General features: G+C 39.1%; 1 protein-coding gene across 1 annotated transcript; it reads left to right on the plus strand.

Annotated features, from left to right (window-relative positions):
* Nucleotides 1–847: 847 nt before the first annotated feature.
* LOC117544959 (rho-related GTP-binding protein RhoN-like) lies at nucleotides 848–27,976 on the plus strand. The gene is made up of 5 exons (XM_034214508.1): nucleotides 848–1,164; nucleotides 2,256–2,343; nucleotides 21,706–21,815; nucleotides 23,965–24,099; nucleotides 26,955–27,976. The coding sequence occupies exons 1-5, from the start codon at nucleotides 1,057–1,059 to the stop codon at nucleotides 27,207–27,209; spliced, it is 696 nt and encodes a 231-aa protein (XP_034070399.1). The 5' UTR covers nucleotides 848–1,056; the 3' UTR covers nucleotides 27,210–27,976.
* Nucleotides 27,977–27,987: the final 11 nt, after the last annotated feature.

Consider the following 27,987-nt stretch of genomic DNA (forward strand, 5'->3'; position numbering starts at 1 on the left):
ACTAACTCTGGTCTGAGAGACACGTTATAAGTGTTCTCAGATGCTCTCTATTTTCTAAACACACACTCGCACGCACACACACACACACACACACACACACACACACACACACACACACACACACACACACACACACACACACACACACACACACACACACACACACACACACACCACTTAATTATGGGCTTCTTTGCTCTGGAACAGAGGGGTGGAGTTGTTTTTTGGTATTTTATTTTCTATATACATTTATTATAATTCAGCATTTTGCATATCGTTTTTGTTACTGCTGTCAAACTAAGAAAACCAGTTGTGCTTTTGGATGTAGATTTTGAATATACAATCTTAACAAACATTTGATCCCCAAAGAAGATCATTGACAAGAATATTTGTATTGTGTTATCAACACAGAAGTTAGTATAATTGAACAAACAGTATTGCTGTGATATTTAAGATGATAAAATGTAGTAAAATAAAAAATATGAATGAAAAACACACATTTGGAAAATAGATTGACTTACTTCAGTTTGACCAGAAGATGGAGCTACAATGATTTATTTATCTCTGTCTATAAACACATCAGCCAGCTCACTGATGTTATTGTAAATGACAAATAGCCTATAATAAATGTCATAAATGATTTAAATGAGTAACAGTTAGGAAAAGGCTACCAAATATTCAGGCAAGTTTAGTTTGCCTCTTATCTAGCGTGTAACCGACAAATAAGTAGTAGCTACCCATTTGACAAGATGCACATTGTATTTTATTTTTGAAATATCCCACCGGAAGCCCGTTTCAGTGACGCGCCTTGACAGTTGTTGTCTGTCCGCCTCAGTTCAGCCGTGGAGCGGAGGAGCGCAGCATTACGCAGAGCATGTAGCTGAAACTACATCTCATCACTGCGCTGCTGAAGTTTTTACATCTGAACAGACTTTGTCGTCTTCTTTAAGAGAACACATTTAGAACATTTAGAGCTGCTTTTTGACATTCCACTAGTTTTAAGCTAAATGACAAGTAGGCAGCAGAGCAGACGCACTCAGTGATACTCGGTGCACGATGGAGGGAAATAAGGGATTACTGCGCTGTAAAATAGTGGTGGTCGGCGATACGGAGTGTGGGAAGACGGCTCTCCTCCACGTTTTTGCCAAAGACTCGTACCCAGAGGTAAGAAACCGTATATTATAAACACATGAGTAAAGTCCCCGCAACCACACGGAGTGAACAAATATCCATTCAGCCGGACATATCCAGCGAAACTTAAAAACCTGCTCCTATCATCTAATGTATGGTAACTGGGCGATGACAAGCAACGTCTTTTCTATTTACGTGAATTTCATGTGTTTTTGTGAATGATCTTGTATATGAGATTTCATGATTTTTTTTCAGACAGGTTACTTCTCTTAACATTTGCTAGAACAAATATTTTCAGACTCGAGACAATTCAGTGCCCAGTTGCCACTGAACTCTGGCTCTGCGCGCCTTTGCGCATCAGTCTGGTCTGTAAATACTGAAACATTACTTTGTGACCAAACCTACCGCCAGAGAGCTTAACTGCCTCTTACCAAAACACTGTACCCACACTTCCGAGAGACAATAATACATGTACAGTTATAATGTTTAGGCTAAAAACTCTAAACGTCTAATGAAATTAATCAAGATTAAATCATTCAGAAACAAGTTACTCTTGTAAATCAGTTTAAGGAAGTTTTTTGTAGTACAATAAAGCATTTCAGCACTGGTCTGTTGTGAGGTTGTGCCTTTTCCTCAGTATTATGATGACAATTAATCGAAAATGCCCAATATAATTAGCTGTTACCAAGAAGTAAAGAAAGACTAAAATATTCTTGAAGGTTAATATTTATTTCTTGGGAAACTTTTGAAGTGTTATTGGTTAGGTCAAACACAGCTTTAGATCCATATTTTCCTGAATTTGGAAATAGTTCAAAACTCAGAATCTAGCTTTCTCTCTCACACACACACACACACACACACACACACACACACACACACACACACACACACACACACACACACACACACACACACACACACACACACACACACACACACACACCACACACACACACACACACACACTATCTCATGTCTCTGATATTCATATGCACTCCAGCTGACTGAAATATTCATGTTTTTCTTGTCTACGATACATTATCTTGATTTCAATTAAAATCCACAATGTACACAACACTCCCCTGAGCTTTGGTCTAATTTTAGCCCCGCGTGTCTCATTTCAGAATTATGTTCCCACCGTGTTTGAGAATTACACAGCCAGCTTCGAGATCGAGAAACAGAGGATCGAGCTCAACATGTGGGACACTTCAGGTAAGGAGACACTCTGGTTTGCTTTCACCCCTCTGTGTGTGTGAGATGATCATGCCAACGTGATGAGAGCTGCGCCGCACCACCGGCCCGTGAAGAAGTTAGTGCGCTCCAGATTGGAAAGCATCTGACTCCTTGGAGCAACATCTGGGCTGTGGGCCAAACACATTAGCAGCCATTAGGAGAGTGTCATGATAATCTGTGGGGTGCACTGAAAGACACTCTCATGTGTTTTTAACTAATTCAATGTGGGCTCCCCATTAGCAGGCACATATCTTTTCATAAAGTGTTTATTATCTTGAGTCCTTTCACCACCCCTAGAGTTAATTCGACACTCGTTGTTGGTTTTGAACAGCAGCTTCAGAGTTATATCAGCTCTGTGATGATAAACAACTTGTCATTCAACGCATGCCTCCTCTAAGTAGCACATCATAATAAATCATCACTTAAGAACGCTGTCAAACTGGATTCATGCATACGTTAATGACAGTTAAAATTGGCATCCTGATCTAATCCATTCAACATGGCATGATTTCCAGTGTTAAAACAAGTGTTTTTTGTTATTTTGAGTTAATACATGTTGATTTTTTTTCACTTGTAGTGCTGAGGAGGCTTTGTAGCAGGTGTTCAAAACTGTGAGGTTGCTTCTCACTGGTTTTATAATGTTGATTTTTAGACTCACAAGTTTTGCATCTGATAGTAATTTAGCATTTTTGAGACCAGACGTAAACCGTTTGTGGAGATCAAACAGTCAAGATTCTATCAGTCTCCGCATATAAACTACTGTTCTCCTTTTGTCAGCCTTAAGGCCTTTTCCTGTTTAATTTCCACTCACATAACGACACCCAAAAATTTGTTTCCACACAACCGCAGTGAGACGCTTTAATACGCAGCGTTCCATTAACCTCCAGCCATGCAGACTGCAGAAAGACCTGCTAGGCGAGCTGCAGATTAAGAGCTGCCGAGGCCGGCGCTGCCTGTTGGTTTGCAATGGGTGAGGCCAGTCCACTGTGTTTGAACAACACCCTCTGAAATTGCAGGTTGTTTCACACACACATAAACACACACTCTGAAAGACACATACACAATGAGCTGTGTGGTGGATGACAATTACACTAAAGGAATGCTTAAACTGTAATTTACTCCCCAGCTCAAAACATTCAATTCATTTTTTTCGTGTGAATCATGTGCCATTCGGGACCTTATTATGTCATATTAAAGCAATCTTCCTGCATACAAAAGAGGATCAACATAGTGGACATAGCTCTCCAAGGTGTGAATGTGTGTACCTGTGTGAATTAGATGGAAGAAGTGTTCTCAGCAAAGCTTTACTTAACTAACTAAACTATTTCTATGGCAGGGTGTGCTACTGTGAAAGAAAGGTATTACTTCTTAATAAGAAACATATTTCTAAGGGTTTATTTGAGGATACACACCAGCCAAAGGGATTTATTTTACAACCTGGCAGCCAAAATACAGAATTTATTAAAGGTTGATTATCTCAATTATAAATCAAGTAAAGTGCACTCAGTAAAGTGCAGATCTCTGCCAGGTGTGTCTCCTTCTCCCATCTAAAACGTGTCCCGCTTTCAGGCTTCCAAAACATTGGTAAATCGTACAAAAAAATGTTGGTATAAAGTTAAAGAAAGTAGTGTTTACTTGATGGTACTGTTTCACTTTCTTGCAGAGTGATGAAACAACTATACAAATCTCATATCTTTACAATAAACATGAGGTGCTGCTGATAAGCTTTGAAGACTGGAAACAAGGGGAAACAGCGAGCCTGTTTTTGAAATAATTAATTGGATTTCTATCAAAAACAAACTTTGAGTGATCAAGATTATGGCCGGTGATCCATGTCTAACCTGAGCTGCCTTCCTTTAGTTTTGAGACGTTTTTGTTTGCGTTAGCTCGCAGCTATTCTGGGTTTATCTCAGGAGACAGGTGCAGCTACATCAGTATTACCACAATTCCCCTTGGTACCTGCCTCTTCTTACAAACGACTGAATGAGGGGATTACAGTCACTTGGCGTGTTTACAAGGACCGTTCTGTGTATGTGCTTCTGTAACAGTGGCTGTATTACCTTCTGTCCGTACTTACATTTTCTATTTCTTATGTAATCATAGTATTGTTTGAGTATGTAAATACATCTGCTGGTGTGAGTGTTCGTCATGCGTAACAGACAGCCAGGCAAATGTGTGTTAGCCCTCAGTTTGTTTTTGTATGGCGGGAGAGTCAAACCATTGAGAGGGAAGTTTGACTCAATAGTAGGGGTGTAACGGTATCCGTATTCGTCCCGTACCGTCACGGTTCGGACGTCACGGTTCGGACGTCACGGTTCGACACATGTAGTCACACGGCGAATACGCCTTTTTTTACGAGTGGGAAAAAAGTCTGTCACTCAGGGCAGTATTACACTATATATAATCCAGGGGGCGGTATTGCGCCTAAAAGCCAGCCGCCCGTAAATGACAAAACACAACAAAACGAACACAATACATGAAGAAGAAAAGTTAGTATCTATGACGAGTTCACACAACACACAGGAGCTAGAAGACCCACCTGCTTCTTTTAAATCAGGTGTGTGGTTCCCATTTCGGGTTCCCTGTGGACTACAACAATGATGGGGTGCGAGTTGTGGATCGGACGGTGTGTCGGCGTTGTTCGACAGCGGTGCGGTATGCTAGTGGTAACACGTCAACCATGCTCAATCACATCCGAGTTAGTCTCAGTCCCCAGCGAGAGGGTTTTCTCGACGGCAGGTGACATAGTTACCGCCAACAGATCTGCCCTCACTACTGACAACGTAGACAAACTCATCTTTTTGAAGAAAAACTTGAAATTTGTGGTTTGTTTTTAACTGTGTAATACAGTTAATGATTCCAAATGTTAGAGTTCCTTATTTTCATACCAAAACTTGCACGACTGTTAAAAATAAATAACAGCAAAAAAAATTATGCATTTGGGACTTTTCTTTGCTTTTCCTTGTTGTACCGAACCCGTACCGAACCGTGACCCCCAAACCGAGGTATGAACCGAACCGTGACTTCTGTGAACCGTTACACCCCGAGTCAATAACATTAAGGGGCTTTCAGCATTTAGTTTCAAACATAAATAATAACATTACTTTAACTGAGAGTGTTGGATTTATGTTGGCAGCAAAGTGGTACCAATTGAATATGAAACTCTTTGAAAAAGCGGCTTTGAACACAACAGATGTGTTGCTTCAGAGCACCGACTGACGTAAATGCAGATGATAAAACAACACAAACACCATCTCAGATTTGAAGATATGATGCCACAGCTCCTGTGTGGATAACAGATTAGAGGAGGGCAGATAAGGAGATCAGGAGTGTTGTTGTGAGAGTGTTAGGCAAGGTGCCAGAACGAGCCTCCGAGCTGCCTTCCCATAGTGCAGAAACAAACAGTGGATTTAATTAATCGGGCACTTGCTGTGTGGCCAAACATTTGCTCCATGTCTCCTTCATTCTTCATCTCGCTACACCGACCTCCGCCTCTTCAACCTATTTTCTCTACATGTTCGCTTTCAGTCTCCCTGCCTCGTAGGTTCACCATGTTTTCTTCTTCTTCTCTTCCTGCCAAACCAATTTCCTCCCTCTTTCTGCTTCTCTGTTCATTATTCTCTCAATCTTCCTGCCATCTTGATCACTTTCTTTTCTTTCTTTCATGCTGGGTTGTGTGTGTCGCTGAGTCAAGGTTAAGAGTAACAACGATGTGTCGAGATGAAAATCAAAGAGCATCATTGGCCTTGGAAACGGCGGCTGAGAAACCAGCCTCAGCTCAAGGTTCAAGGTTCATTTAGAAAATATCCTGGAGTATTGGAACATCTTCAAGACCAGAGGTTGCACAGCTGGCATAGATGCAAACACATTGCTGGAACAAGGGGTTGAAGCCCTACAGGGCCAGAACACAGCTAAACATGGTTGAGGTGAGTCATAAAATATTCATAGTACTAAGGTTTTTAGTTCCTTTTGTATATTTTTAATTGGGTGTAAACATTTGCCTTTATTCTTTTGAATGCTATATCGTTTTTTCTTTATATTTTCTTTTTTTTAAACCGTTACATTTTTGACCTTCTCTTACAACTTGTTTTCTCACCATCATACACCAAAGCAAATTCCTTGTATGTGTAAACATACCCGGCAATAAACTTGATTCTGATTCTGAAAACACTCGGTTTGCATATATTAGTTAGCAATTGGTATTCCAGCAGTATTCGTGGTCATTTAATCAAATTAATTTAAGAATAACATCACGTAAACACAATATAAATGGATATGCCCTGGAGCTAGATTCTAACTCCCATCAACAAGAGGAGGTCTTCGAGGTAATAATGCCTCTCATATATCCATTTGTTTTGTGTTTCAGTTATGTATTCAGTATAAGTGTACAATTTGCAAAAATAAAATTAACAAAATGGCCAAATGGTGAATTTGGAGTCTTCCGGCCTCTTGGTAGCCTGGGGTCCTGGGGCAGTTGCCAGCCTTGTTATGACACTCTGCCCAGGTTGATAATCAGACAGGACTGCCCTTTTGTTTGACTTCATGTAGCAGTCCTACATAGTGTTCATGTTAGTCAATTCTGTTTGGGAGGTTGGCCAAACCAATCAGAAGCAATGGTGCCCATTTACTCCAATGCAAATTGCTCGTCTAACACACAGGAGAAAACGTTTTTCACTTCCTAGTTCCCTTTAGTTTTCTGTCCGTCTACATGTTACCACTCGGCCTATGAAAATAACTTTCTTTGACTATGGGAAAGTTTAAAATCTTTATGGTTCATAAAATCACAACAGATTTGATGATGGCAGGAAAAAACCTTTAGTTGGAACAAATCGGAAGCAAAGCAGAGCGGAGCTTTTGTATCCAGATCTCGTAATACATGCATGGTTCATGCCAGACAGCTTTATTTGGGAGATTTTCCTAGCATCGAGTAGCCTTTCCATCCTGTCTTTGTACATTTTGGTTGACACGGAAGCTGTTTTAACAAGAACCGGTTACATTTCCTGACAATCAAATGCGTATACTGATTTAAGAGTTGTTGTTCTTGGTTGATTTGTTGGTGTTGATTCAGAAGTCTTTATAGAAGCCAGTTCTTCCCAAAATCCATAATTAAAATACTAACCCCCTTAACCTTATTTTGTATTTGCATATAAGTTTCACTTTTTTACTATTCTGTGCTATATATTCCAAATCAAAAGCCTGTTGGGAAACACTTAAAAAGAAACCAAATCATTTCTTTTGTAAGAAGCTTCTGCAATGTGTTTATGTGCAATGTGCCTGGTGGAGTCATCAAAATGTAATTATTAGTTCAAACGACCATAACACACAAACAAATTAGTCTCGATTTGCAAGCAATGTGGATTATGATGACACAGCAGTTGTGTGGAAGGGGTTCTTCGCTCTACAAATGAAATAAATAACGAGACTTTGAAGTTAAAATCTGATCCCAGCCGACCTGGAGTGCTATAACAGTTTCATGACTTGATTTGCCCTTCTCTGCACTTTTTCACTTCCTCTCTCTAATTTCATTCTTTATAACTCTGCCTGCCACCCCCTGACCATTTTCTTCTTCTCTCTGTTCCACCGAGCCAAGGTCAGGAGTCCCACTGTATCGGGGCACTGCCCTCTCAGCACTCTTGCATTTGATAAGCTTACCTTGCGTTTTCTTTGTCCGTCTCTCTATCTGTCTCTATGTCCTTTTTCCACTTCTCAATAAATATATCTCAATAAATCCCACACTGCATCCATCCTTAACTCAGTGTGTCCTGGCCGTTAACATATTACATATGACTCACTCTAATCTGTCTTCATGGGCTGAGACAAAATAAAAAAGGACTGTGCCGAGTATAATTCCCCAAGCATCTGGTCAATTATCAACCAATTTGCCAATGTGACTCTTAGAAAGGTCATACATTAGATTAGTATACACACTCCAGGGGTGACCTTTACATTTTAATTAAGTGTCTGGTGCTGATTATGAATATGTCAGAAAATCACATTTTGAGAATGCTAGGTAAATGATATGTTGTGTGAAACTTGGCATTAAAACCGACATGTCCTGTTCTTACTTTACGAGTTCACATTCTAATGACTCAAGCATGACAGTATAAAGCCAGTTAAACGAGTGTTTGTTTTGCACATCACACAATAACAATGTTGAGTATTTATAAAATGTGGGGAACGGTAGCCATTATGTGAGGTTATAAACAGATGACATAATAGTATGTGTTATGCATTATGTTCTTAATAGGAAGCCATTAGAGATGTTTGCCATACAAATGAAAGGTGATAATATGTTAGTGTTAGCAAATGGATCTGTCATGGCAAAGATTAAAGGACTATTCTCAAATTTGATATATTGTGATAGCATTATAATTCACATTTTAATTCCACACAGGATTGTGCAGTATGATTAGAAACTTCTCCACACAATGCTGTAAAACATATAAAAGGGTTTGTTGTTTTGTTAACAGTATTCATAAAGAACTAGTGCACTTTACTGTTACTGCAAAGCAATTCAATTACTCTCTTAATGTCTTTCATTTTTTGTAAAGCACTTTGAATTGCCTTGTGTTGAAAAGTGCTATATAAATAAACTTGCCTTGCCTTGCCTTGCCTTGCCTTTGTTTTCTTTCCTCTGAGGCTGGCTGACAATAAGGATATTTTTGTCACTAAAATACAAGCATCCAAAACAGGCAGGTTTCACAGCTGACTATGTGAAAGTGTGAGGTAAGAGTCAATAGTCCAACCGGCTCAACCTGCACTCTTACAACTTCCTTAAAAAGTGACACACCAAAGGAACGTATTGAGGTTTGCCGCCTTGAACCCTGCCCTCCAGGCGGGTTCCTGTTCAGAAGCATGTAACCGGAATCTTCTCCGATACTTCCTAAAGGGCTTGACAAGTCAAAAACAAAATATCAGTTTTTACGATGTTTGCCTGTGCTCACTAAAGCTTTTTTTGTCAAATACTGTGGAAACATTGCTGGCATTTTAAAGACCCTGTTGCATCCATCTATCCATCTCACAGAGTCTGTAGCTGAGATTGCTTTAACAGTCCATCATTCATTCATGAGCATCTTTTTTATGACCTCAATTACATGTTTGCTCCTTGAAAGCACTACCCAGATGTGCGCCTAGCGAGCATCTATGTGTGTGAGGGGCACCTGGCTCCATGACAGGATAGAAAACCGCTCGATGTGTTGAAGCGTTGCAGAGGCTTTTTGGATAGAAGTGCGGATAGCGGGGGAACTGGGTTTCTAGTCCAAGTGCTGTTGGTTGTTTTACTAACAGGAGAGTGTATGTTTGTGTGAGTAAGTGTATGAGTAAGAGCTCTGAGAGATTAGACGAGTGGTAAAATATATAAATAGAGACAGTGAAGAGACAGAAGGATAACGTGGAGCTGTGAGTTTTAAACAGAGGTGGTTGAAGTACCAGAGTGTAGAAATACTCCATTACAAGTAAAAGTCTTACATTCAAAATGTTAAAAGTACAAGAGTAAGCATAAAAATATACTTAAAGTACTGTAAAAGTACTCATTATGCAGATTGGTCCATTTCAGAATAATATATATGACATGTTTTAATTATAATTATTGATGCATTAGGCATTAGGGTGTCAAGGTGCAACTAGTTTTGATAACTTTGTATTCTGCAGGGAAGATTGTGAATTTACTCCAGGTGTAACTAAAGTCTTATATACATATTTTACATTATTAATCCAATTTTGCAAAGGTAGTAAATACATTTAAGTATAAAGTACACGATTTACCTCTGAATTGTAGTGGGGTAGAAGTACAAAGTGGCAACAGATTTAAATACTCAAGTGAAGTACAAGTAACTTAAGTACAGTACTTGAGTACATGGACGGGTGGCGCAGTGCCCTGTGCGTTTGATCATCAGATCAAGGGGGCGTTGGAGAACTCCAGTTCGAAACCCGCCCCCGCCCCCGCCCCACTGCGTCAGGCCGTTGTGTCCTTGGGCAAGACACTTCACCCGGATTTGCTCCTGTGGGTATTGTCCACAGTAGATGACCATTACATGTATGTATGATCTGTATGTGTAATGTGTATTTGTAAAGCGCTTTGAGAGTCATGGATAAAGCGCTATAATAAATATAAGGATTATTATTATTATTATTATTATTATGTACTTTCCACCAGTGGTTTCAAGTGCTGAGAGTCATGTACAGGAGACATCTTGCTGAACTGAATGATTGTTAGTAGGTTTTCATCCTGGTCTGGTTCTCCTCTGTCCATTAGAAGACCAAGGGCACATTGGAAATCAATGGCCTAGATGTGTCTCCAGTCTCTCTCCCAGGAGACACAGGTCTGTCTCTCAGCTACTGGGGCATGTGTAACTGAGCAGTCTGTCTAAGAGAGACAGCAAGTCTGGATGAAGAAGCTCACTGAGTGCTAACTTTGAGACTTTTGGAAGAGACTCTCATAGCTTAGAATCAGACGAGAGATCCTCAGGCTGTTTTAAAAGATCAGAGCATTATTCATTAATTGTACTTTGCCCAAAAGGTATCTGAAAGATCGAAATGTGTTTAAATGGCTCGGAGCTTTGAGCACAGTGTGCAGATCTTTTGTCGGATTCCAGCTTTAGTTAGATTTCTTTATTTTTCCCAAACTTGTTTAAAAGTTATTCACTTTCCAACACTCACCATTTGTTTTACAATTAGTGACAAAAGCTGCCATTTCTCGCAAAACATGATGGATGGACATATAATATTCAAAGCCACAATACAGTTACAGTAACATGTGGAAGGGGGGGAGGGGTTAGAGTGTCAGTGCCCTTCTCCCTTTACACATCATATATTCTGTATGTTGTCTGCAACCCTAGCTATTTCTCATTGTTATCTGTACAGTGCATGTTCTTATTTATGCCAAAAGCTCAATTTGATCAATATGAGAGAATAGAAAGGTGATGTCACGACAAACGACGGGCATATCCAAACCACAGAAAAAACAAACAAGACCCTTCACGTTTCCATAACGATTACAAAGTTAGGAATAGCTCTCATGTGACGCAAAAGATAATCAAATGGATGTCTGCTCTGTATTTGATACAGAGCAGACACAGCATTTTGAAATGTTATCAGGGGATAGCAGGGACACATGGAGGATCATTTGTCGTGTTTCAGAGAGCGGTTTGAAGCCACAATGGATCAGTTGTTACATTATCTGACGGGAAAAAAGTAGGTTTTGTAGTGCACTTTGTTTAGACACAAAACACACACAGAGGGCACTCAGGGGGGTCGATCCACCCACTTCAGACCCTCTCCATCTCTTATCTATAATGCAAGACGTAGCTATGACCACTCCATTCAACCCCCAACACCTCAGCCATTACTGATAGCGCTGGATGCTGGTGACCCGGTTTCTACTGCACTGTGATATACTCTGATTTATACCGTACAATGGACCATAAAACCATGTCACAGCCAGGCTATTGTTACTTTAAACCACGATTACCTGAAATGGAATATTATAATGCAGTTCAGTAGTTCCCAACATTTCTTGTGTGATGTTTAACCAATTCAACTTTCTTTAACCTTCTAGCTTTAACTTTTGTTCAAAATATATGGGGTGGTAAAGGCTGGACATTTCAATTACATTTTTTATATTTCTGTAACAAATGTTTCTGCTTCCATACTAGTTGGCTTTTGACAAGACTGAATTCCAAAAAGTGGATTGGTGTCTATTGATAATCCTGGTTGGGAATCACTGCTTGAGTTTGAAAACAGAATTGTAGTAAAACTGTGTTTTCTATAACCTAGAGCATGACATATTTTTGAAGATTGACATTTAAAAATGGTGTAAATGTAGCATAACTTATAAAACTATTATTATTTCTAAGTACACATTATTTTCTGAGGATTTGCGTCAGGCTAATTCTTTTCAAACTGATGTGAACCATTATAATTGTTCTAATTGAATGTCTTTACCAAAGTTACTGGATCATAAATCTAAATATTATTTGCTGCTATACACATGTGCATGCAGTTTGGAATACCAGTTTTCCTTTAGTAGACTTAATATTAATAATATAGATGTAATAGTAGGGGTGTAACGGTATCCGTATTCGTCCCGTACCGTCACAGTTCGGACGTCACGGTTCGGCACACGCAGTCACACGACGAATACGCCTTTTTTTTATGAGTGGGAAAAAAGTGTCATTCAGGGCAGTATCCATTACACTATATATAATCCAGGGGGCGGTATTGCGCCTAAAAGCTGTTTGCCAGCCGCCCTTAAACAACAAATGAAGAACAAGAAGAAACACAACAACAAAACGAACAAAATACAAGAAGAAGAAAAGTTAGTATGGCGATTTCAGATAACACACAGGAGCTAGAACCCACCTGCTTCTTTTAAATCAGCTGTGTGGGAACATTTCGGGTTCCCTGTGGACTACAATAACGATGGAGTGTGCGAGTGGTGGATCGGACGAGAACGGTGTGTCGCCGTTGTTCTACAGCGGTGCGGTATGCTAATGGTAACACACGCCAAACATGCTAAATCATATCAGAAGGCATCACCCAGATTTGCCAATCACCAGAGCCCGGCAAAAGACAGCAGCAGTTCAACAGCTGATCCCCGCTGTTTTTATAAACCAATAGAAATGAAAGCCGTGAGACCAAAATAAATAACGGAAGCTTTTGGCATATGTTTTTCAACGACTTTGCGCTCTTGAAACACTTTCTTATTATTTATGATGTCATATTTTCAAGACATTCTTTTTAGTTTTACAGCTTGATGAAACCTTTTTGTTTGACATCAGCCATTATAGATAATATGGCCATCTGAGTGTACTGTGTATGGTTTGTTTTTAACTGTTTAATACAGTTCATTATTCAAAAAATAGTTCTTTATTTTTAAACTGAAACTTGCACTACTGTTCAATCATAAATAACAACAAACCTGGAATTATGCATTTGGGACTTTTTTTTGCTTTTTCTTGTTGTACCGAACCGTACCGAACCGTGACCTCCAAACCGAGGTACGAACCGAACCGTGACATCTGTGAACCGTTACACCCCTATGTAATAGTAAAATAAAAGACTAGTTATTTTCTTTTCTATTGGCTTCATGGCCTTGGAAGCTCCTACCCAGCAGGTGAAATTAAAGAGCAGGCAGACAAAATAAACAAGATATATGAATCAGAGGTTTATTTGTTCTCTGGGTTCCTCAGAAACATGGCAGCACAGGAACATAAGGCTGCTCAGACAGCATGTAACATCCCAACAGGAGCTGGGAGGTTTAATCTGAAGGGGGGGTCCCAGATGTCACTCTGTCATTAATTTGAAGGAATCCTGCTGGATTACTGCTGATTTCAGGCAAACCTCTGCTCAGTGGCAGCGCTCTCCCTCTGTGCCAGCTGAATAACAAACATGCAAGGAAAAGGGTATTCTGTTAGTCTCAGTCTAGATGAGAGAAATGTGACTTCTGTCTAACCTGATTAGACATAACATGACTTAACTTTAGCCTAATTGCTCTGGCTGATCTAGTAAACACATTTACGTTAAAAATGTAGTGGATATTACATCAGAATGTCTTAATTACAGATTTCAACCATATAGAAAATGCATATGTGTGGTATGGAAAATCTAAATCTGTTACACTGCACATTGTGTTTACCTCTTGATATGACTGACAGCACCACTCATGTCTCCATGCTGCTTTTTCTATTATTGTTTGGTGTTCAAGCATTAGGAATGTGCATGACAACAAGCACAGCTTCAGCAGTTCTGCACATGAATCCATGAATTATGAACGGCTACAACGCTTAATTTCACCGTTTAAAACATTGAGTCAAATGAAGCACTTATCCTCTTGAGCATGCTGTTGTTAAATTCACTTTGGTAACATTTCAAGTGTACTAATAATCACATGGTAAAAAACACTACTGCCGTGTTTCACCTATGCGACAGATATATCTATCCTCTGTAATGGATTTCCGATGAGTCCCATTCATTTCTGCTTCTGTTTATATAATTCCCCTTTCGTAATGCCTAAATCTAATATAGGGAAACCAAGCAGTCAAATTTAAACAAACACATTTTTACATTAGATGTTAAAGGGTGATCAGAGATGCAAAATATGACATTGAAGATCTCTAGTCAAGGTCCAATTACTGACTATTCGAGGACCTTTGACCACATTTCACATTCTTCATGTACCTGTCATCATCGCACCAAAGCTTCAAATGTACTGCAGGTCACTTGTGTACGCCTGTACCAACTCCATCACAACTAAGAAAATGTCTTTTTTTAAGGTATAACCGTGGGAAACGTTAGACAGCTCCAAAAAGTGAACTTAGAATACATTTTTTGACTTAAAGGTGAGGTATGTAATTTTGGAGAAACCAGCTCGAGTGCGCTAGAATTTGAAAGTACACAACCGGAAAAAATTATAGCCGGGCCGGCTAAAATGATTGGTCGTGCTTTTTACAGCGCTACGGCTTCCACAGATGACATTTTTGTATGGATTTATTGTCAAAGCATTTAATGCTTCATTGCTATCGGGATGTTAAGAGCATTCCATGGAATATAACAAAGTGTTTCTGAAATAAATGACATACCCCACCTTTAATGACTGTAGAAAGCATGTTATTTCCCTGTTATTAAGGGGGATTTCAATGATTAAGTAAGCACTTCCATCAAACTGTGGGACTCACTGGATAAAAAAAGGAAGATATTTTCAGAGTAAAAACTGACTACTAGAACCCCAAACCTTCTGGCAAAAGGCCATTTCTTGAACTCCACCTACACTTTGTCGTGCAGGCTTTCTGTCTCTGTGGGTAAATTGATAACCTGGATGACATTCAGGGCTTATAAGACTTGACAAAAACCCTCAGAGCCTTACAACTATTTTCACAGGCTGAATAAAACTCTCCATGACTAATGAAATGTTTAAAAAAGTGCCGATTTAACTTCAAGATCATCACTCCAGAGACTTAGCTCCCTCACCTCAATCAGCCTCACAGTCCCATTGTAGAAAGAATAACATTAAATCAACAAGTGAAACAGAAATCCATTATGTGGTCTAATCTCTTTTGATCAATGGATGGCTTGTTTTAATCACAAGGTAAACAAAATGAGAGAATGGAGAAAAATATATCAGGCATAACACCTTCATTTCAAATGATGGGGAAATTCAAATGCAATTCAGTAGAGGGAGACAGCTCTGCAGGGGGCCCGAGGTGTTTATGAATATACGCTGAGTTATTATCCACGCTGTGTGTGTGTGTACGTGTCCTCCGAGTGGACACTATTACCGATTTAGAATCATCTGAACGTACAGGCTTCATTTCTCTTTTGTTATTTACCAGACAGCCATATTGTTCCCATATGTCACACAGCATGAGTGTGCGGCAGTAATGTTTAATCTCTACGGGAGGCATTACTTTTCCAGGAAAAACGAATGAATCAATAGTTTAATATTTTACTGCTGTTCACTCTCTGGATGTGTTTCAGAATTTCAGACCTGGATCAAACCCCAAAAAGGCACTTTTTCCTCACAAGGGCATGACTGGGACAAACATGATTTTAATATTAATGATCATTACTGTGCCATAATGGAAGTTGGCAGACCAAAATGTCTCAAGAGAGGATTTATAACGATTTTCTGTGCAAACAAGGTGTGTTTGTGTTTCTTCTGAGTCACGATGAGCCGGTAAAAAGATACAATATTTAGAGTGATAGTGTCTTATCAGTCACATTACAGCTTTACAGACTTAAAGCCATAAAGCTTGTCCAAAAATACAACAGTGGAAGTTTAATAATGGGTTTTACAAATTCAGACAAAGAGGAATTATCTATGGGATAACAAATAATCACTAACAAGATTAACCACATTTAACAGAATATATCATTTTAAATTCATAATTAAGAAACCAGCCCAGTGGGGTTCATTAAGGTCTCTCATCAAGAAACTTCATAACAAGAAACTTCATAACAAGTTTTTACTCCTTGATTTTGTAGTGCAGTCTGGAATATATAGACAGGGGACAAACCAGAAATAAAGGAAAAACAAATACACACGAAATGCAGACACTCCTGCAGAAGTAATTAGGTTTTAGTTAAAGGTTTGAGTGTGAAAACATGTGATGTAATCAGCTGCTGGTATTTATATTGTCAACAATGGTACATTTTGGATGGGGTAATTTATATAGGAAAAACACAGTTTATCCTATTCTGGATGTTTATATCTAGAATGAGTATTTACCTGCACTTACTGCTGAATAGTAATTATTTTATTTTTGTATTTTAGATATTGTGATGATTTTAGAGTGCCTTTTAATTTCTGTGTTTTCAAAACTTTGTTTCAAAGCTTGGAAAATAAGACAAAATGGGCTTTTTTAATAATATTCAGTCACGTTTCTCTGTTATGAAATATAAAGTACAGGATTTGTTAGTTATTTAAAACGTTGATACATGAACTGCCTTTGGATTCTGGCTTGTATTGATTTCAGTCTAGTTTTATGCTTAATTTATTATTAGATTTTTCAGAAGATTACAATTTTTTTTGTAATGCTTTTATGCTAAGGACAGATACACTGAAAGGCGTAGGCCATATTTAAAGCAGATTCAGTGTGGATCATGTCTTTTTTTAAGTGTGTTAATTAAAGTATAAATGGTAAAACATTCTGTAAAAAAAACTAGTTAGATGTCATTTGTGGTAGTTGATATTCCCAGTGTAATTATGGGATTAGATTATGGGAATATTTATTAGATGAACACTATGACATCAGAGATTCACAATGTTGATAATTTCAATGTATAGTCCAATCATAAATAGCAACACCGACATTATATATTATTCATTACCAGCTTCTAAATGAAGGATGCTCTGTTTTTCTTTGTTTCATATCATAGAAAACTGATTCTTTGTGAAAATAATTGTTAGTTGCAGCCCTACTCTCCAGAAAAGCCGCAATTTCATCACATACATTCCCTGGATCTGACTATCCTATACACAAGTATTTATTTTGTCTGTGGGATAATGTCAGTGTCTGCTTTGGGCGTCAATTGACATCAAATGGCAGAATTAAAGGATCTCACTTAAGGGATCATATGTTAGTCACAGGCACAGGAAATACAACTCTGTCCACTCCTGTAACAAAGCCCTGTGTCATGTCATTAAAATGGATTACACACCGGCTTCTGGGCATTTCAGTTTTCCAGGCATGTAGTTCAATTGGCTTCATGAAACTACAACATGTAATACTGTGAGAAACTCGGTGTAGCTCCGATAAAGAATTCAGACATAACATGAGCCCTTTTATAGAAAGCAAACCTCTCCAAACAACCACTCAATATAAGAGATATATTCGTAAAAAGCACCATACAAGTGGATTGCATAAAATGACAAGAGGGCATGGACAGTAAACGGCCAAGTTGCGAACAACCGCACTGACAAGAGATTATAGCAAACAGCTTTTTGTTTGGATCAAACATCCAAAGCATGACAACCCCATGTGGAGTCCCAGTGTGTGTCTCCACTGTTGTACGTCACCGTGCCAAACGCTGTGCAGCAGCCACGCATCTGACTACATTTTTACATTCGAATGGCCTTATTTTAACATACACTTGCATGTGATCTGTTGCATGTTTGAGTTTAAAAAAGCTGAAAGCTGTAAACACTTTCAATGACACTCATTGTCCTTTGTGATAGCTGAACACATGCAGTACTCCGTTGGCCGAGTGCTTTTTTGATCAGACGTTTTTAGACAGAGACAGATGGGCTGAAGTTTCTTTGAGCCGCTACCACACCAGCAGGAATCCTCCCATGAGGGGCATCGTACTACAGGTCCCAGAGAGGGTCAACAAGCTCCCAGATCAATACACATTAGCTGCTGCTCCAGTGCTGAACATGGATTAGTTGACATCAGGGAACCTCAAGGCTTGTGTGTGTGTGTGTGTGTGTGTGTGTGTGTGTGTGTGTGTGTGTGTGTGTGTGTGTGTGTGTGTGTGTGTGTGTGTGTGTGTGTGTGTGTGTGTGTGTGTGTGTGTGTGTGTGTGTGTGTGTGTGTGTGTGTGAGATATACAGAGCCAACCCAACTAAGCACCACCAATATCCAAGATTATGCTAATGCAAGTTTTATGAGGGAGCTTATTTAATTTGCAAGCATGAGTGATTTCATGATTTCCTATATTTGCAGAATTTAACCATTTAAACATATTGTATGTATTAGTATGATAATAATGATTTATTATAATTTCAATTGTTAATGAGATCCAACTGACTCTGAGGATCATTAGTTTAATTCTGCACTAATTTGACACTTGGAGCATTGAGTAGTTTTTGGAACATTTTGGGAATACATTTAGAAAGATGAGAATATTGATATCAGTCTCATCTCGTGTGCTATAATATGGATCAAGAGAAAGTAATAAAACAGAATCTTTGGTAATTTTACTGACATATTATCAACTCTTGAGGTGTTTTGCAAACCTGTAAAAGTTGCCTATACTTCCAGCTAATTTGGAGTGGTGTTTCTGGCCACATAATGTAAGTTCAATATGAACTATTTTAGCTTTATTTCCACTAACACCTGAGAGAAATATCGAACTCTTCACTGCTGAATGCTCTTTTGAATACAAACTATTCAACTACATTTCAAACATTTCTCAAATTGGGATCAATAAAGTAGCATCTTATCTTATCTTAGCTAGGAACTAACTTTGCTGTCTGCCATTTGGTGCTGAGCTGGTAGTGCACCGTGGGTTCATCAGGACCTTTTAACTGTAAACAGCTGCCTGATGTGGCTGAAAATGCTGATGTGTGTGTTGAGAGGGAACCATTGCATTTAAGATGCAGGCCACAAAACTAATGCATTAAAAGACGATAAAGCACTTTGTAGAACTTAGGGAAACTGCAGTCGGATCTTTATTCTCTGAGGGTTCATAACTGTGATCCATTGTTAATATGAAAATATTGATTAGCTATAACCACAGACGGAAAGAAAGAAACATATTTCCCCAAATCTACTATTACATGGGTATTTCACAATCTACCTGTAAGTAGTTGGGATGGTTGATGACCCAAACGAAAGCCCTGCACCACTCTATAGATGCTTGTTTATTCTGGAAGGGCTAGGTAGACTGAGCAGAAGAGGAGGACTTGGCAAAACAATAAACAACTTCAGCTGCAGAAGGAGTACCAGATAACTGAATACACCGGGGGAAAGCAATCGGCCAAACTTGATAGACGGGCTGCTTAATAACCAGTTCACGTTGCTTAACGGGTGGCGACAGGGCCGTCCCTGGCCAACATGAGGCCCCACGCAAAGTTCTATGATGAGGCCCTCTGTTTCGCGAGCATCGACGGGGGGGGTTGAGGCACCCTCCGCAAGTTGAGGCCCCACGCAGTCTGCATGATCGGCCTGTAGGGAGGGGACTTGATTGATTGATTGATTGAAAAGTTTATTAACAGCTTGTATATTGGGTACAGTACAGTACAGCTCAAAACATACAATTGTTAAGGGGATGCAGACCAGAGAAAGACTTTCGTCTTGTTTGGGTCCCCCATTTCCAATTCATCATATCATTTAAGACATACAAGACATATTTGACATTTCATAAATATAGTTTTTATGGTTTTAGGTGGGTGGTTGTTTAACACAAAGACAGAAACACTGACTTCAAGGATGAACCTTCACTAATAACATCGGCACAAACCTTGTTAGTAACATCCAAAAACTTTTCTCAAAATGGCAATAACTTTCTAGACTTGCAGAGGATCAACTGAAGTTTCTTTTTCACAAAGGCTGACACTTTTTATGTTGTTCAAAGCTGCCGTCTGATGCAGAGGTGGAGCTGACGGTGTGAAGCTGAGCTACATCTGTCGGTTCACTCATGTGTAAACTGTGCAGACCTACGGGTGGTTTATGGGCACCGTCGGATACACAGCCCCTCACTCTGTCTCCTTTTTATCAAATGAATAATCCACATCTTCTGTGTTACACTTGGACCAAGACAAAGCTTAACCACCAAAGAGAAAGAGAGATCATGTGTGTGTGTCTGTGTGTGTGTGTGAATAGAGTATGTGTGAAACCCAGGAGCAATAATTAGTCAGAGAGACGCAGGGAAATGGTTGTGGCCTTTAGTTTGACATTTCTGACCACAGCAACACACGCACAAACACGTGGTCTGCTTAGGGGCAGGGTTTTGAGAGAATGGCTCAAATTCTGGTAAATATAGCTGCTTTTTTGGACACATGTTCTGTACCTGTGTTTTACCCTCCAGGTGTGTTGCTGTTGTGCAATTAAAATTCAAAATAACTTGGTAGATAAAAAGAAAAATCCTTAATAATTGTGCCATATATGTAATTGATTAGGATTACATTTGATTCACGGATTCGACATCTAAAAACTGAATGCAACACAAGGCAGGTTTTTAACAAATTCAATGTTTGTGTGTTTATTAAAATAAACTCATTGGAAGGTGAACAAAAAGTAATTAAGGGGTAACAACTATTACCTAAACTGTAAAATTGTTTCCATATCATGAACAAATAAAAGGCGCAGTATAAGTTAGAAGATCTTTAGCTTCAGTGATGTGATATATTTATAATTTAAATGGATTTGAGGAGCTGGAAATTAAATGAAATCCACAACAATTGGATCACAAAAAATGTCTCTGCTTCAACCAACTAGTTAAAGTCAAGTTTGGATTTATATGAGTTAGTGTCCATTTGATTTAATACATACACATCTCTAACTCTTTTTGACATACACCAACATACTGACTCTCCTTCAGTTTGAAGAATTTCAGTGTTGGGTATTTTTCAAAACAACGTCAATGTGTGAATTGTTTTTATGTTTGTGCAGCACTCATTTACTCGTGTTCTTTGGGAATTTTTCTGTCAAACATAGTTTTTGTTAAGTTGCCAAAGCCCTGCTCACAGGGACAAAACCACATAGTGTTGGAGACAATGGGGGGAAAAGGAGAGGGAATGTTGTCCCTAATGGACAGGAATGTGTCCCCTTGCCCAGGTCACAATGCTCAATTCAGCCCGGGCCCCCGACAAAAAAACATGCCATTCTGAAATGCCAGGTGACGCTTTGTTTGAGCCATTCATTATATCACTGTCACATGTCTGTCTGTTGGCTTATTCAAGACTGTCGGACGAACAGACCAGGGGTTTTGGACGAGGCCTCTCTGTTCGAAAGCAATGAATCACACCCACTCATTGTAATCTGCAGAGTTCATGGTAATTACATTAAATCATAGTTATTACCGCCAAAGGTGCTCTGCAATGACTCACTTTGTGATATAAAAAAACAACATATAATCCACCTGGAAACGTTGGTCATCTCTATGTGTTTTTTTCGCCTACAGGTTCAACCTACTATGACAACGTGCGCCCGTTAGCGTATCCCGACTCAGACGCTGTCCTCATCTGCTTCGACATCAGCCGTCCAGAAACACTGGACAGCGTGCTCAAAAAGGTCAGTGACGCATTAACAGAAGTGTGAATTTGTCCTGTTTAATTTTTCCCTGACAAAGCTGAGTTTTCAAGGAACATTTGCTTTTTATCACGACTGGAAACATCAGAGCGGCATTAAAGGATACTTTGATGTCGATTTTAATCTTTCCAATTATTGAGTAATTACTGCGAGGCACACATAACGTTTTTAAGGACTTGCTTTGCAACTCGTAGCGTATTTAGTTATTGATACATGCTCATTTTGACTGAACATATAACATGTGTTGACCTCCCCAGTCCGCAGACATTCCTGGAGTCTGCACGATCACTCATCAATGACATCATCAATACAAAACCAAAACATTTATCTTCGACAAATTCTCACACCTACAGGGGGTCCACTTGAGAACTAACTTGAACTTTGACCTCATTAGATGACCTTAGTAATAGTGGTGAATAAACTGATCTCACAATGCATGCCACAGTGACATGTTGAAGGGTCACTATGAAAAGTTTAGGGACAATTCAAAGGATTGCAATGTGCCACCATGACTTGTTTCCATTTATTTTGACATTGAAAGCCCACATCTTATTTCTTCTGCCGTTTTTTGGAAAGCTTAACAACCTCTTCTGCCCTTCCATTTTCCTCTAAGATGGCTATTTTTTCTCACTATGGCTAAGCTTCAAAAATACCCCCTGACTCTTATCACTTCCTCTTTTCATTTTATACCCTTTGTTCTCTTCAGACCAATCTCTTCTCAAATCTCCAATGTAAGAAGATTTCTCATCTAGCATTACGCTCTCTCAGATGTTATCCCAGCCTCTACCCGGCTATCACCTTCTTTTTACACTTCAACTTTGCAGATGGCAACATTTTCTCACATTTTCATCATAACTTCCTGACTAGCAGCCTGCCAACATTGCTGCATCTCATCCTTAATATCACCTCTCCGTCTTTCTACTGCCCTTGCCTGTTTGAATCGAAGTATCAGGTTATTTGTTGAGAGAATATTGAAGATTATGAAAGCTATGATAAGAGAAACCATCACCAGCATTTTCAACTATATGAAGTCCAGAAGCTGAACAAATACTTCAAGCACAATAGCAGAGGATGACGAACACAAACAAACCTGCTGGCTGATGATGAAAGGGTGGATAATTGTAATCATAGGTTCTACCAACCACTGGGGTCAGTGAGAATAAATAGAGTACATCAACAACATTTGTGCACAGCATAGGGACGATGCACAAAGGACTCATACACACCAGTTCAAGTTTTTAGTGAGCTTAAGAACCGGGTGGTTGATGTACCCAATTCTTTCAAAAATAGATGATGAGTACAAATTCTCTAAGAGTGTAACTCAACCCACTTTATGAATATTTAACTAGCAACTAAAAACATCTATAATTGAAACGACCTTTCAAGAAGTTCAACCCATAACAACATTTTGCATTCCATACATTTCTTTAACTTTTAAATGATGTTAGCTGCATTGTTTTCTTCCTGGTATAAATGTCTAAAAAAGAGCCTCCCTTAACGTCAGTTGAAGACCAAGTTACCCAAAAATAACCAGCCTTCATTATTATCTTTTTATAAACTTCGAGTGCTCTCATTCTGCTCTTTATCCCGGACAAAACTCTTAGCAATTCTGAATATTAACACAAACAATAAGCTGCTCTTCCCATGGGTCCTTTGTGACTCATTTAAATTGCTGCTATTCACGAGTTGCACACTGTTCGGCGGAGCGGCCCATTGAAAGGCAACAGCTCACTCTGCACAACTGCACCACACACTGGAGCCTGTAACAGCAGAGACACAGGCATCGGGAGAAAAGAGCTCTTTGTAAAAGGAGAACAAATGGAGCAGCAATGCTCAAAGTGTGTGTCTGTGCCGTGGTGTGAGGAGATAATGACAAGAATCTCAGAGAGAAAGAAAACGATAAGGAGAAAGTGTTTGATGGTTTGAGTCAGGTCTTTCTCTCTTTCTTCTTCTAGCTTTTATAACCATGAGCATCCATGTTGTTGCTAACAGAACATCTTTTTGTGAGTATCGGAGGGGATGGGAAATTGTTTTCTGCATAATGGAAAGAAAACCTTTTCCGATATCCTCATTTGAACCTGTGTCTGATTCATAATGTTCCACTCATATGTATGTGTCTATTTATATACAGTGGCAGGGGGAGACGCAGGAGTTCTGTCCAAACGCCAAAGTGGTGCTGGTTGGCTGCAAGTTGGACATGAGGACAGACCTCAATGTCATGAGAGAGCTTTCCAAACACAGACTCATCCCCGTCACCCACGAACAGGTGAGGAGTGCAGACAAAACAACACTCATCTGTTTTTATCTGTTGGCATCAACACTGTCAAATCCAGCTTGGACATACAGCTTCTGTTACCAAAGTGTAACAATGCGACAGTCTTTGGTATGTGTGAAGAACTGAATAGTATGGTTTTAACAGATTTTATCAATGTCATTTTTGAAACACCTATGAGATATTGTTGGTACAGTCCTTTGTAATTTTCCACTGCAGCGATTTACATTTGCCTATAGTAACACTGATTCACACATTTAATAGTATCATCCCACACAAATGACATCAACTTCTGATTCTCCTGTGCACACAAACAAAACTTTTGAAAATGAATTGAGAAAATCACATTTACTTTAGAGATCATCACTTTCATAGAAATGGAGAAAATAAGGGAAATAAAGGAGCTAGAGACAAACAGCCGGATGTGCGATGATACAATTGTTTTGTTTGTGTCTTGGAGTGATGAACAGTGGCGTGCATGAATTTTAATAGCCTATTTTCATGTAAATGTAAATTCACACTTCTTGGCACCCTTTTGTCAACATAATAATGTGTTCTCATACCTCCGACAAAGCAAAGGTAACTGCCCTCATTTTCCTGTCAGTAATCGCATCAAATTTAGTCGAAAACTTTCTCTTGATAAAGTGATTTAGCATGAACATGAACTGAAACCTTTGGCTGAGGCAAATGTTTTCCTGACATTTTAACAGCAGCCATTTTGAACTTTGAAACTCTTTCTTTCTTCTAGTCCACCCTTTGTGGCCACTTTCAACTTGTTTGGCTGGATGTTTACTATAGATTTCCAGAACAGTCTTACATAAAGGACGTTTAAGGCTCAATTGGTAGAGCTGGTGGCCCTTGTACAGTAATGAGGCCCTCTTTCTCAATAAATAAAGGCACTGGTTGCCCAAATCTTTTTTTTTTTTAAGTTTGAAAAAATCTTCCCAAAAGCACCCAAACAATGACTTGTTCAGTTCACTCCTAATGTGTCAAAACTGTTTGAAAACAAGGTCTTGTGTTTATTTAAATGACATGATTTTGACTAAATGTATGAATACAAAGTAACAATCAACAGTGAAACCCTGCAGACACTGTGTGTCCATTAGCTTAATAGTATTGTACAAGAAATAGAAAAAAGGTTGAAAATAGCTGGATTTGTAAAAAGAAAATGTAGCTTTAGAATTTTCTTGATGCATTCAAAAAGCTGCACTCCAAAGAGCCACAAACTGTGACCTTGACATTTCAGCCTCTTGACCAGCTGATCCCCCAGGGAAAGTGCATTCGCAAGAATAAACCGCACTGTGTGACTACTGCTGTAATCGGCTTAAAGGCGTCAAAACACAGACTTGAAGTGTTGGAAGGTTTCCATTAATGCAACGATAAGGCAGCCTCCCTGGAAGCACAGCTACAGTCTTTAATGTTTTTCATAAGATAAGGATATTATTATCACAGCTGACCACTAGATACTCCTTCAATATGGAACATCTCTAACACTGATGGCTGCACACCCACATTGTCACAACGTGTTGATGTTTCACTGCCAAAGAAGTCGACGAATCCAATTGATGACACTCCAGAAAGAAAGAATGAAATAAACTCAAGAGATAGGGAGAAAGCTGGAAGTGCTATTTTTACATTTAAAAGAAGTATACACAATCTTTCTTTCTACCTGGAACACCAAAACACAGTTCTTGGAGGACAGGTAAGCAAAATGAAAGCACCATATATACCATTTTAACCAGTGCAGATTTAAGACAGTGATATAACCACTACTGGGAATAAGTTGAGCATTTACACTTTAATTTTACAGTTACACAGATAGGCCTTAAATATTTCATAGCTGTGTAGAGGATATTTAGATTGTGTATGCCCCAGCTAGCTATCATACTTCTCTGAGCTTAGGCTTTTATTAGGAGGGAAGTGTTTACTTCACAAGACGAAGGGTCTGATATCCACAAAATTATAAGGTAGGGATGATCTAACAGCATTTACAAATAGTAAATTAGGGTAAAAGAGGGTTGCAAAGTTCACAGTTTCTGCATTGGAGCACTCAGAGTATGGCTTTCAAAAACCAAATGGAAATGTTTAATTTTGACCCTGTTGGATAACAAGATGCTTTCAACAGTGTGCCAGAGGTTCAACATGGTTTAAGGACATTTAAGAATGCAAAAAGCATCATTGCCACCACATGACCCCCCCCTTTCTCTCTCTCACACACATACATACAATTTGCACTAAGTACTAGCTCTCAGCAGCTCTTTGGGTGAATCACCCTCTTTTGGACAACAAACAAACACAAACTAAAGCACACGACTGGATAAATGTTTGAATTAAAAACTACAAGAACATGAAAATGGATCAAATAACTAAATCTAATGTGAAAGGAGACTCTTTTAGATATTGAAACCACAAAGCATTATGACCTGATGGCGGTTTACCTCGCTCTGTGTAGCATTTTACAGGCATTAACCTTTTGTTGTCTTCCTACAGGGAGATACACTGTTTTGGTTCAGTCTCAGTTTTCTAATCAACCGTTTTTCCCGAAACAGTAGGATGAGCAGCAGGCAAAGACTGAGGAAATGCTACCTGCCAAATGGAGTAACAAACAGAGAACTACTGTAGGTTAGCTACTAGCAGCTAAAGAGCCAGGCAATTCTCTGAGAAGTTGGTGGAGACCCAAACCAGAGCTAATAAGGATAATAAATATTGATTATACATTTGTCTCATGCCACAAACAGTTGGAAATGAATGCTAATATTGCAAATTATCTGCTAGATTTGCTTCTTTTCATTTTCATGTTTACATGTTGTCCTAACAACCTCATATTTTATATTTTCCTGTGTTTTTAGGGAACTACTTTGGCGAGGCAGATTGGCGCAGTGGCCTACACAGAGTGCACCTCGAAGTATTCAGAGAACAGCGTCCGTGATGTTTTCCACGTAACCACGCTTGCCTCTGTGTCCCGTATCAATCGACCCCAGATGAAGCGTGCTGGCTCGCGCCTCGGACTCAAGCGGGTTTCCCAGCAGCCACCCCGGACTGAGATTCTTGAGCAAACACCCGCCATTAGAAAGGACCGGGTCAAAAGCTGCGTGCTCATGTAGGACCAGAGTCTAACCAACAGACTGAAAACCATGCCGCACATGAACTTAATTTATTGGTGAATTCTTGTCAGGTCTTTGCACTGCATAAAGGACGATGTGATGAAAACAAGAAACTATGCTATCCTGTGGAGTTCTTTGAGGAAATGTTTGTCCATCTTTAGCAAAACTTTCCTTGTTATATTTCTCATTGGGATGGTCATTGTTGTGGCAAAGCTATTTAACGCTTAAACACGTGGACAAATGGTCATGGACACAAAAAGGCTGGTAAGAAAATGATACAAAGGAAAGAAAAATAGTGAGTATGGAGTTGAAAGTAAAAAAAACAAAAAAACATAGGAAAGATCAGCCTGCAGGAACCAGCTTTAAAAGGGATGTTGTGATGTTGTTTCCTGTTTTGACAAACTATTCTCTCTTTAAGTGGCAAAGTAAATGAAGCACAAAATGATGCACGCAAACTGTTCTGAGTTATTCCTAAATGTCAGGGATTAACTCTGCTGTTTCACTTCATATGACAAGTTTAAAATCTGGACTAAATTAAAATAACTTGTGGCCTGAGATGACACAAATGTTCTTAAACCACAAGTGCTTTAATATTAAAATCTTATTAATCACTCACCACATAAAACTGAAGTGTTGTGCAATGAATATTGTCCTTATTCACACTGGGAAGGAAAGTCACAAAAAGAGTACATTGGGTGAATGTTATGTTGTACATGTGATAATGAAATAAATAAAAATGGCTCTGCTGAGCGTTGGGACATCTTCAATATGTAATTTA

Source organism: Gymnodraco acuticeps, unplaced genomic scaffold, assembly GCF_902827175.1.
Source record: "Gymnodraco acuticeps unplaced genomic scaffold, fGymAcu1.1, whole genome shotgun sequence".
Classification (NCBI taxonomy): domain Eukaryota; kingdom Metazoa; phylum Chordata; class Actinopteri; order Perciformes; family Bathydraconidae; genus Gymnodraco; species Gymnodraco acuticeps.

Coding starts and splice junctions, on each gene's coding strand:
- LOC117544959 (XM_034214508.1), top strand. CDS start 1,057: ATGGAGGGAAATAAGGGATTACTGCGCTGTAAAATAGTGGTGGTCGGC. Junction 1,165..2,255: donor CCAAAGACTCGTACCCAGAG/GTAAGAAACCGT, acceptor GTCTCATTTCAG/AATTATGTTCCCACCGTGTT. Junction 24,100..26,954: donor TCCCCGTCACCCACGAACAG/GTGAGGAGTGCA, acceptor CTGTGTTTTTAG/GGAACTACTTTGGCGAGGCA.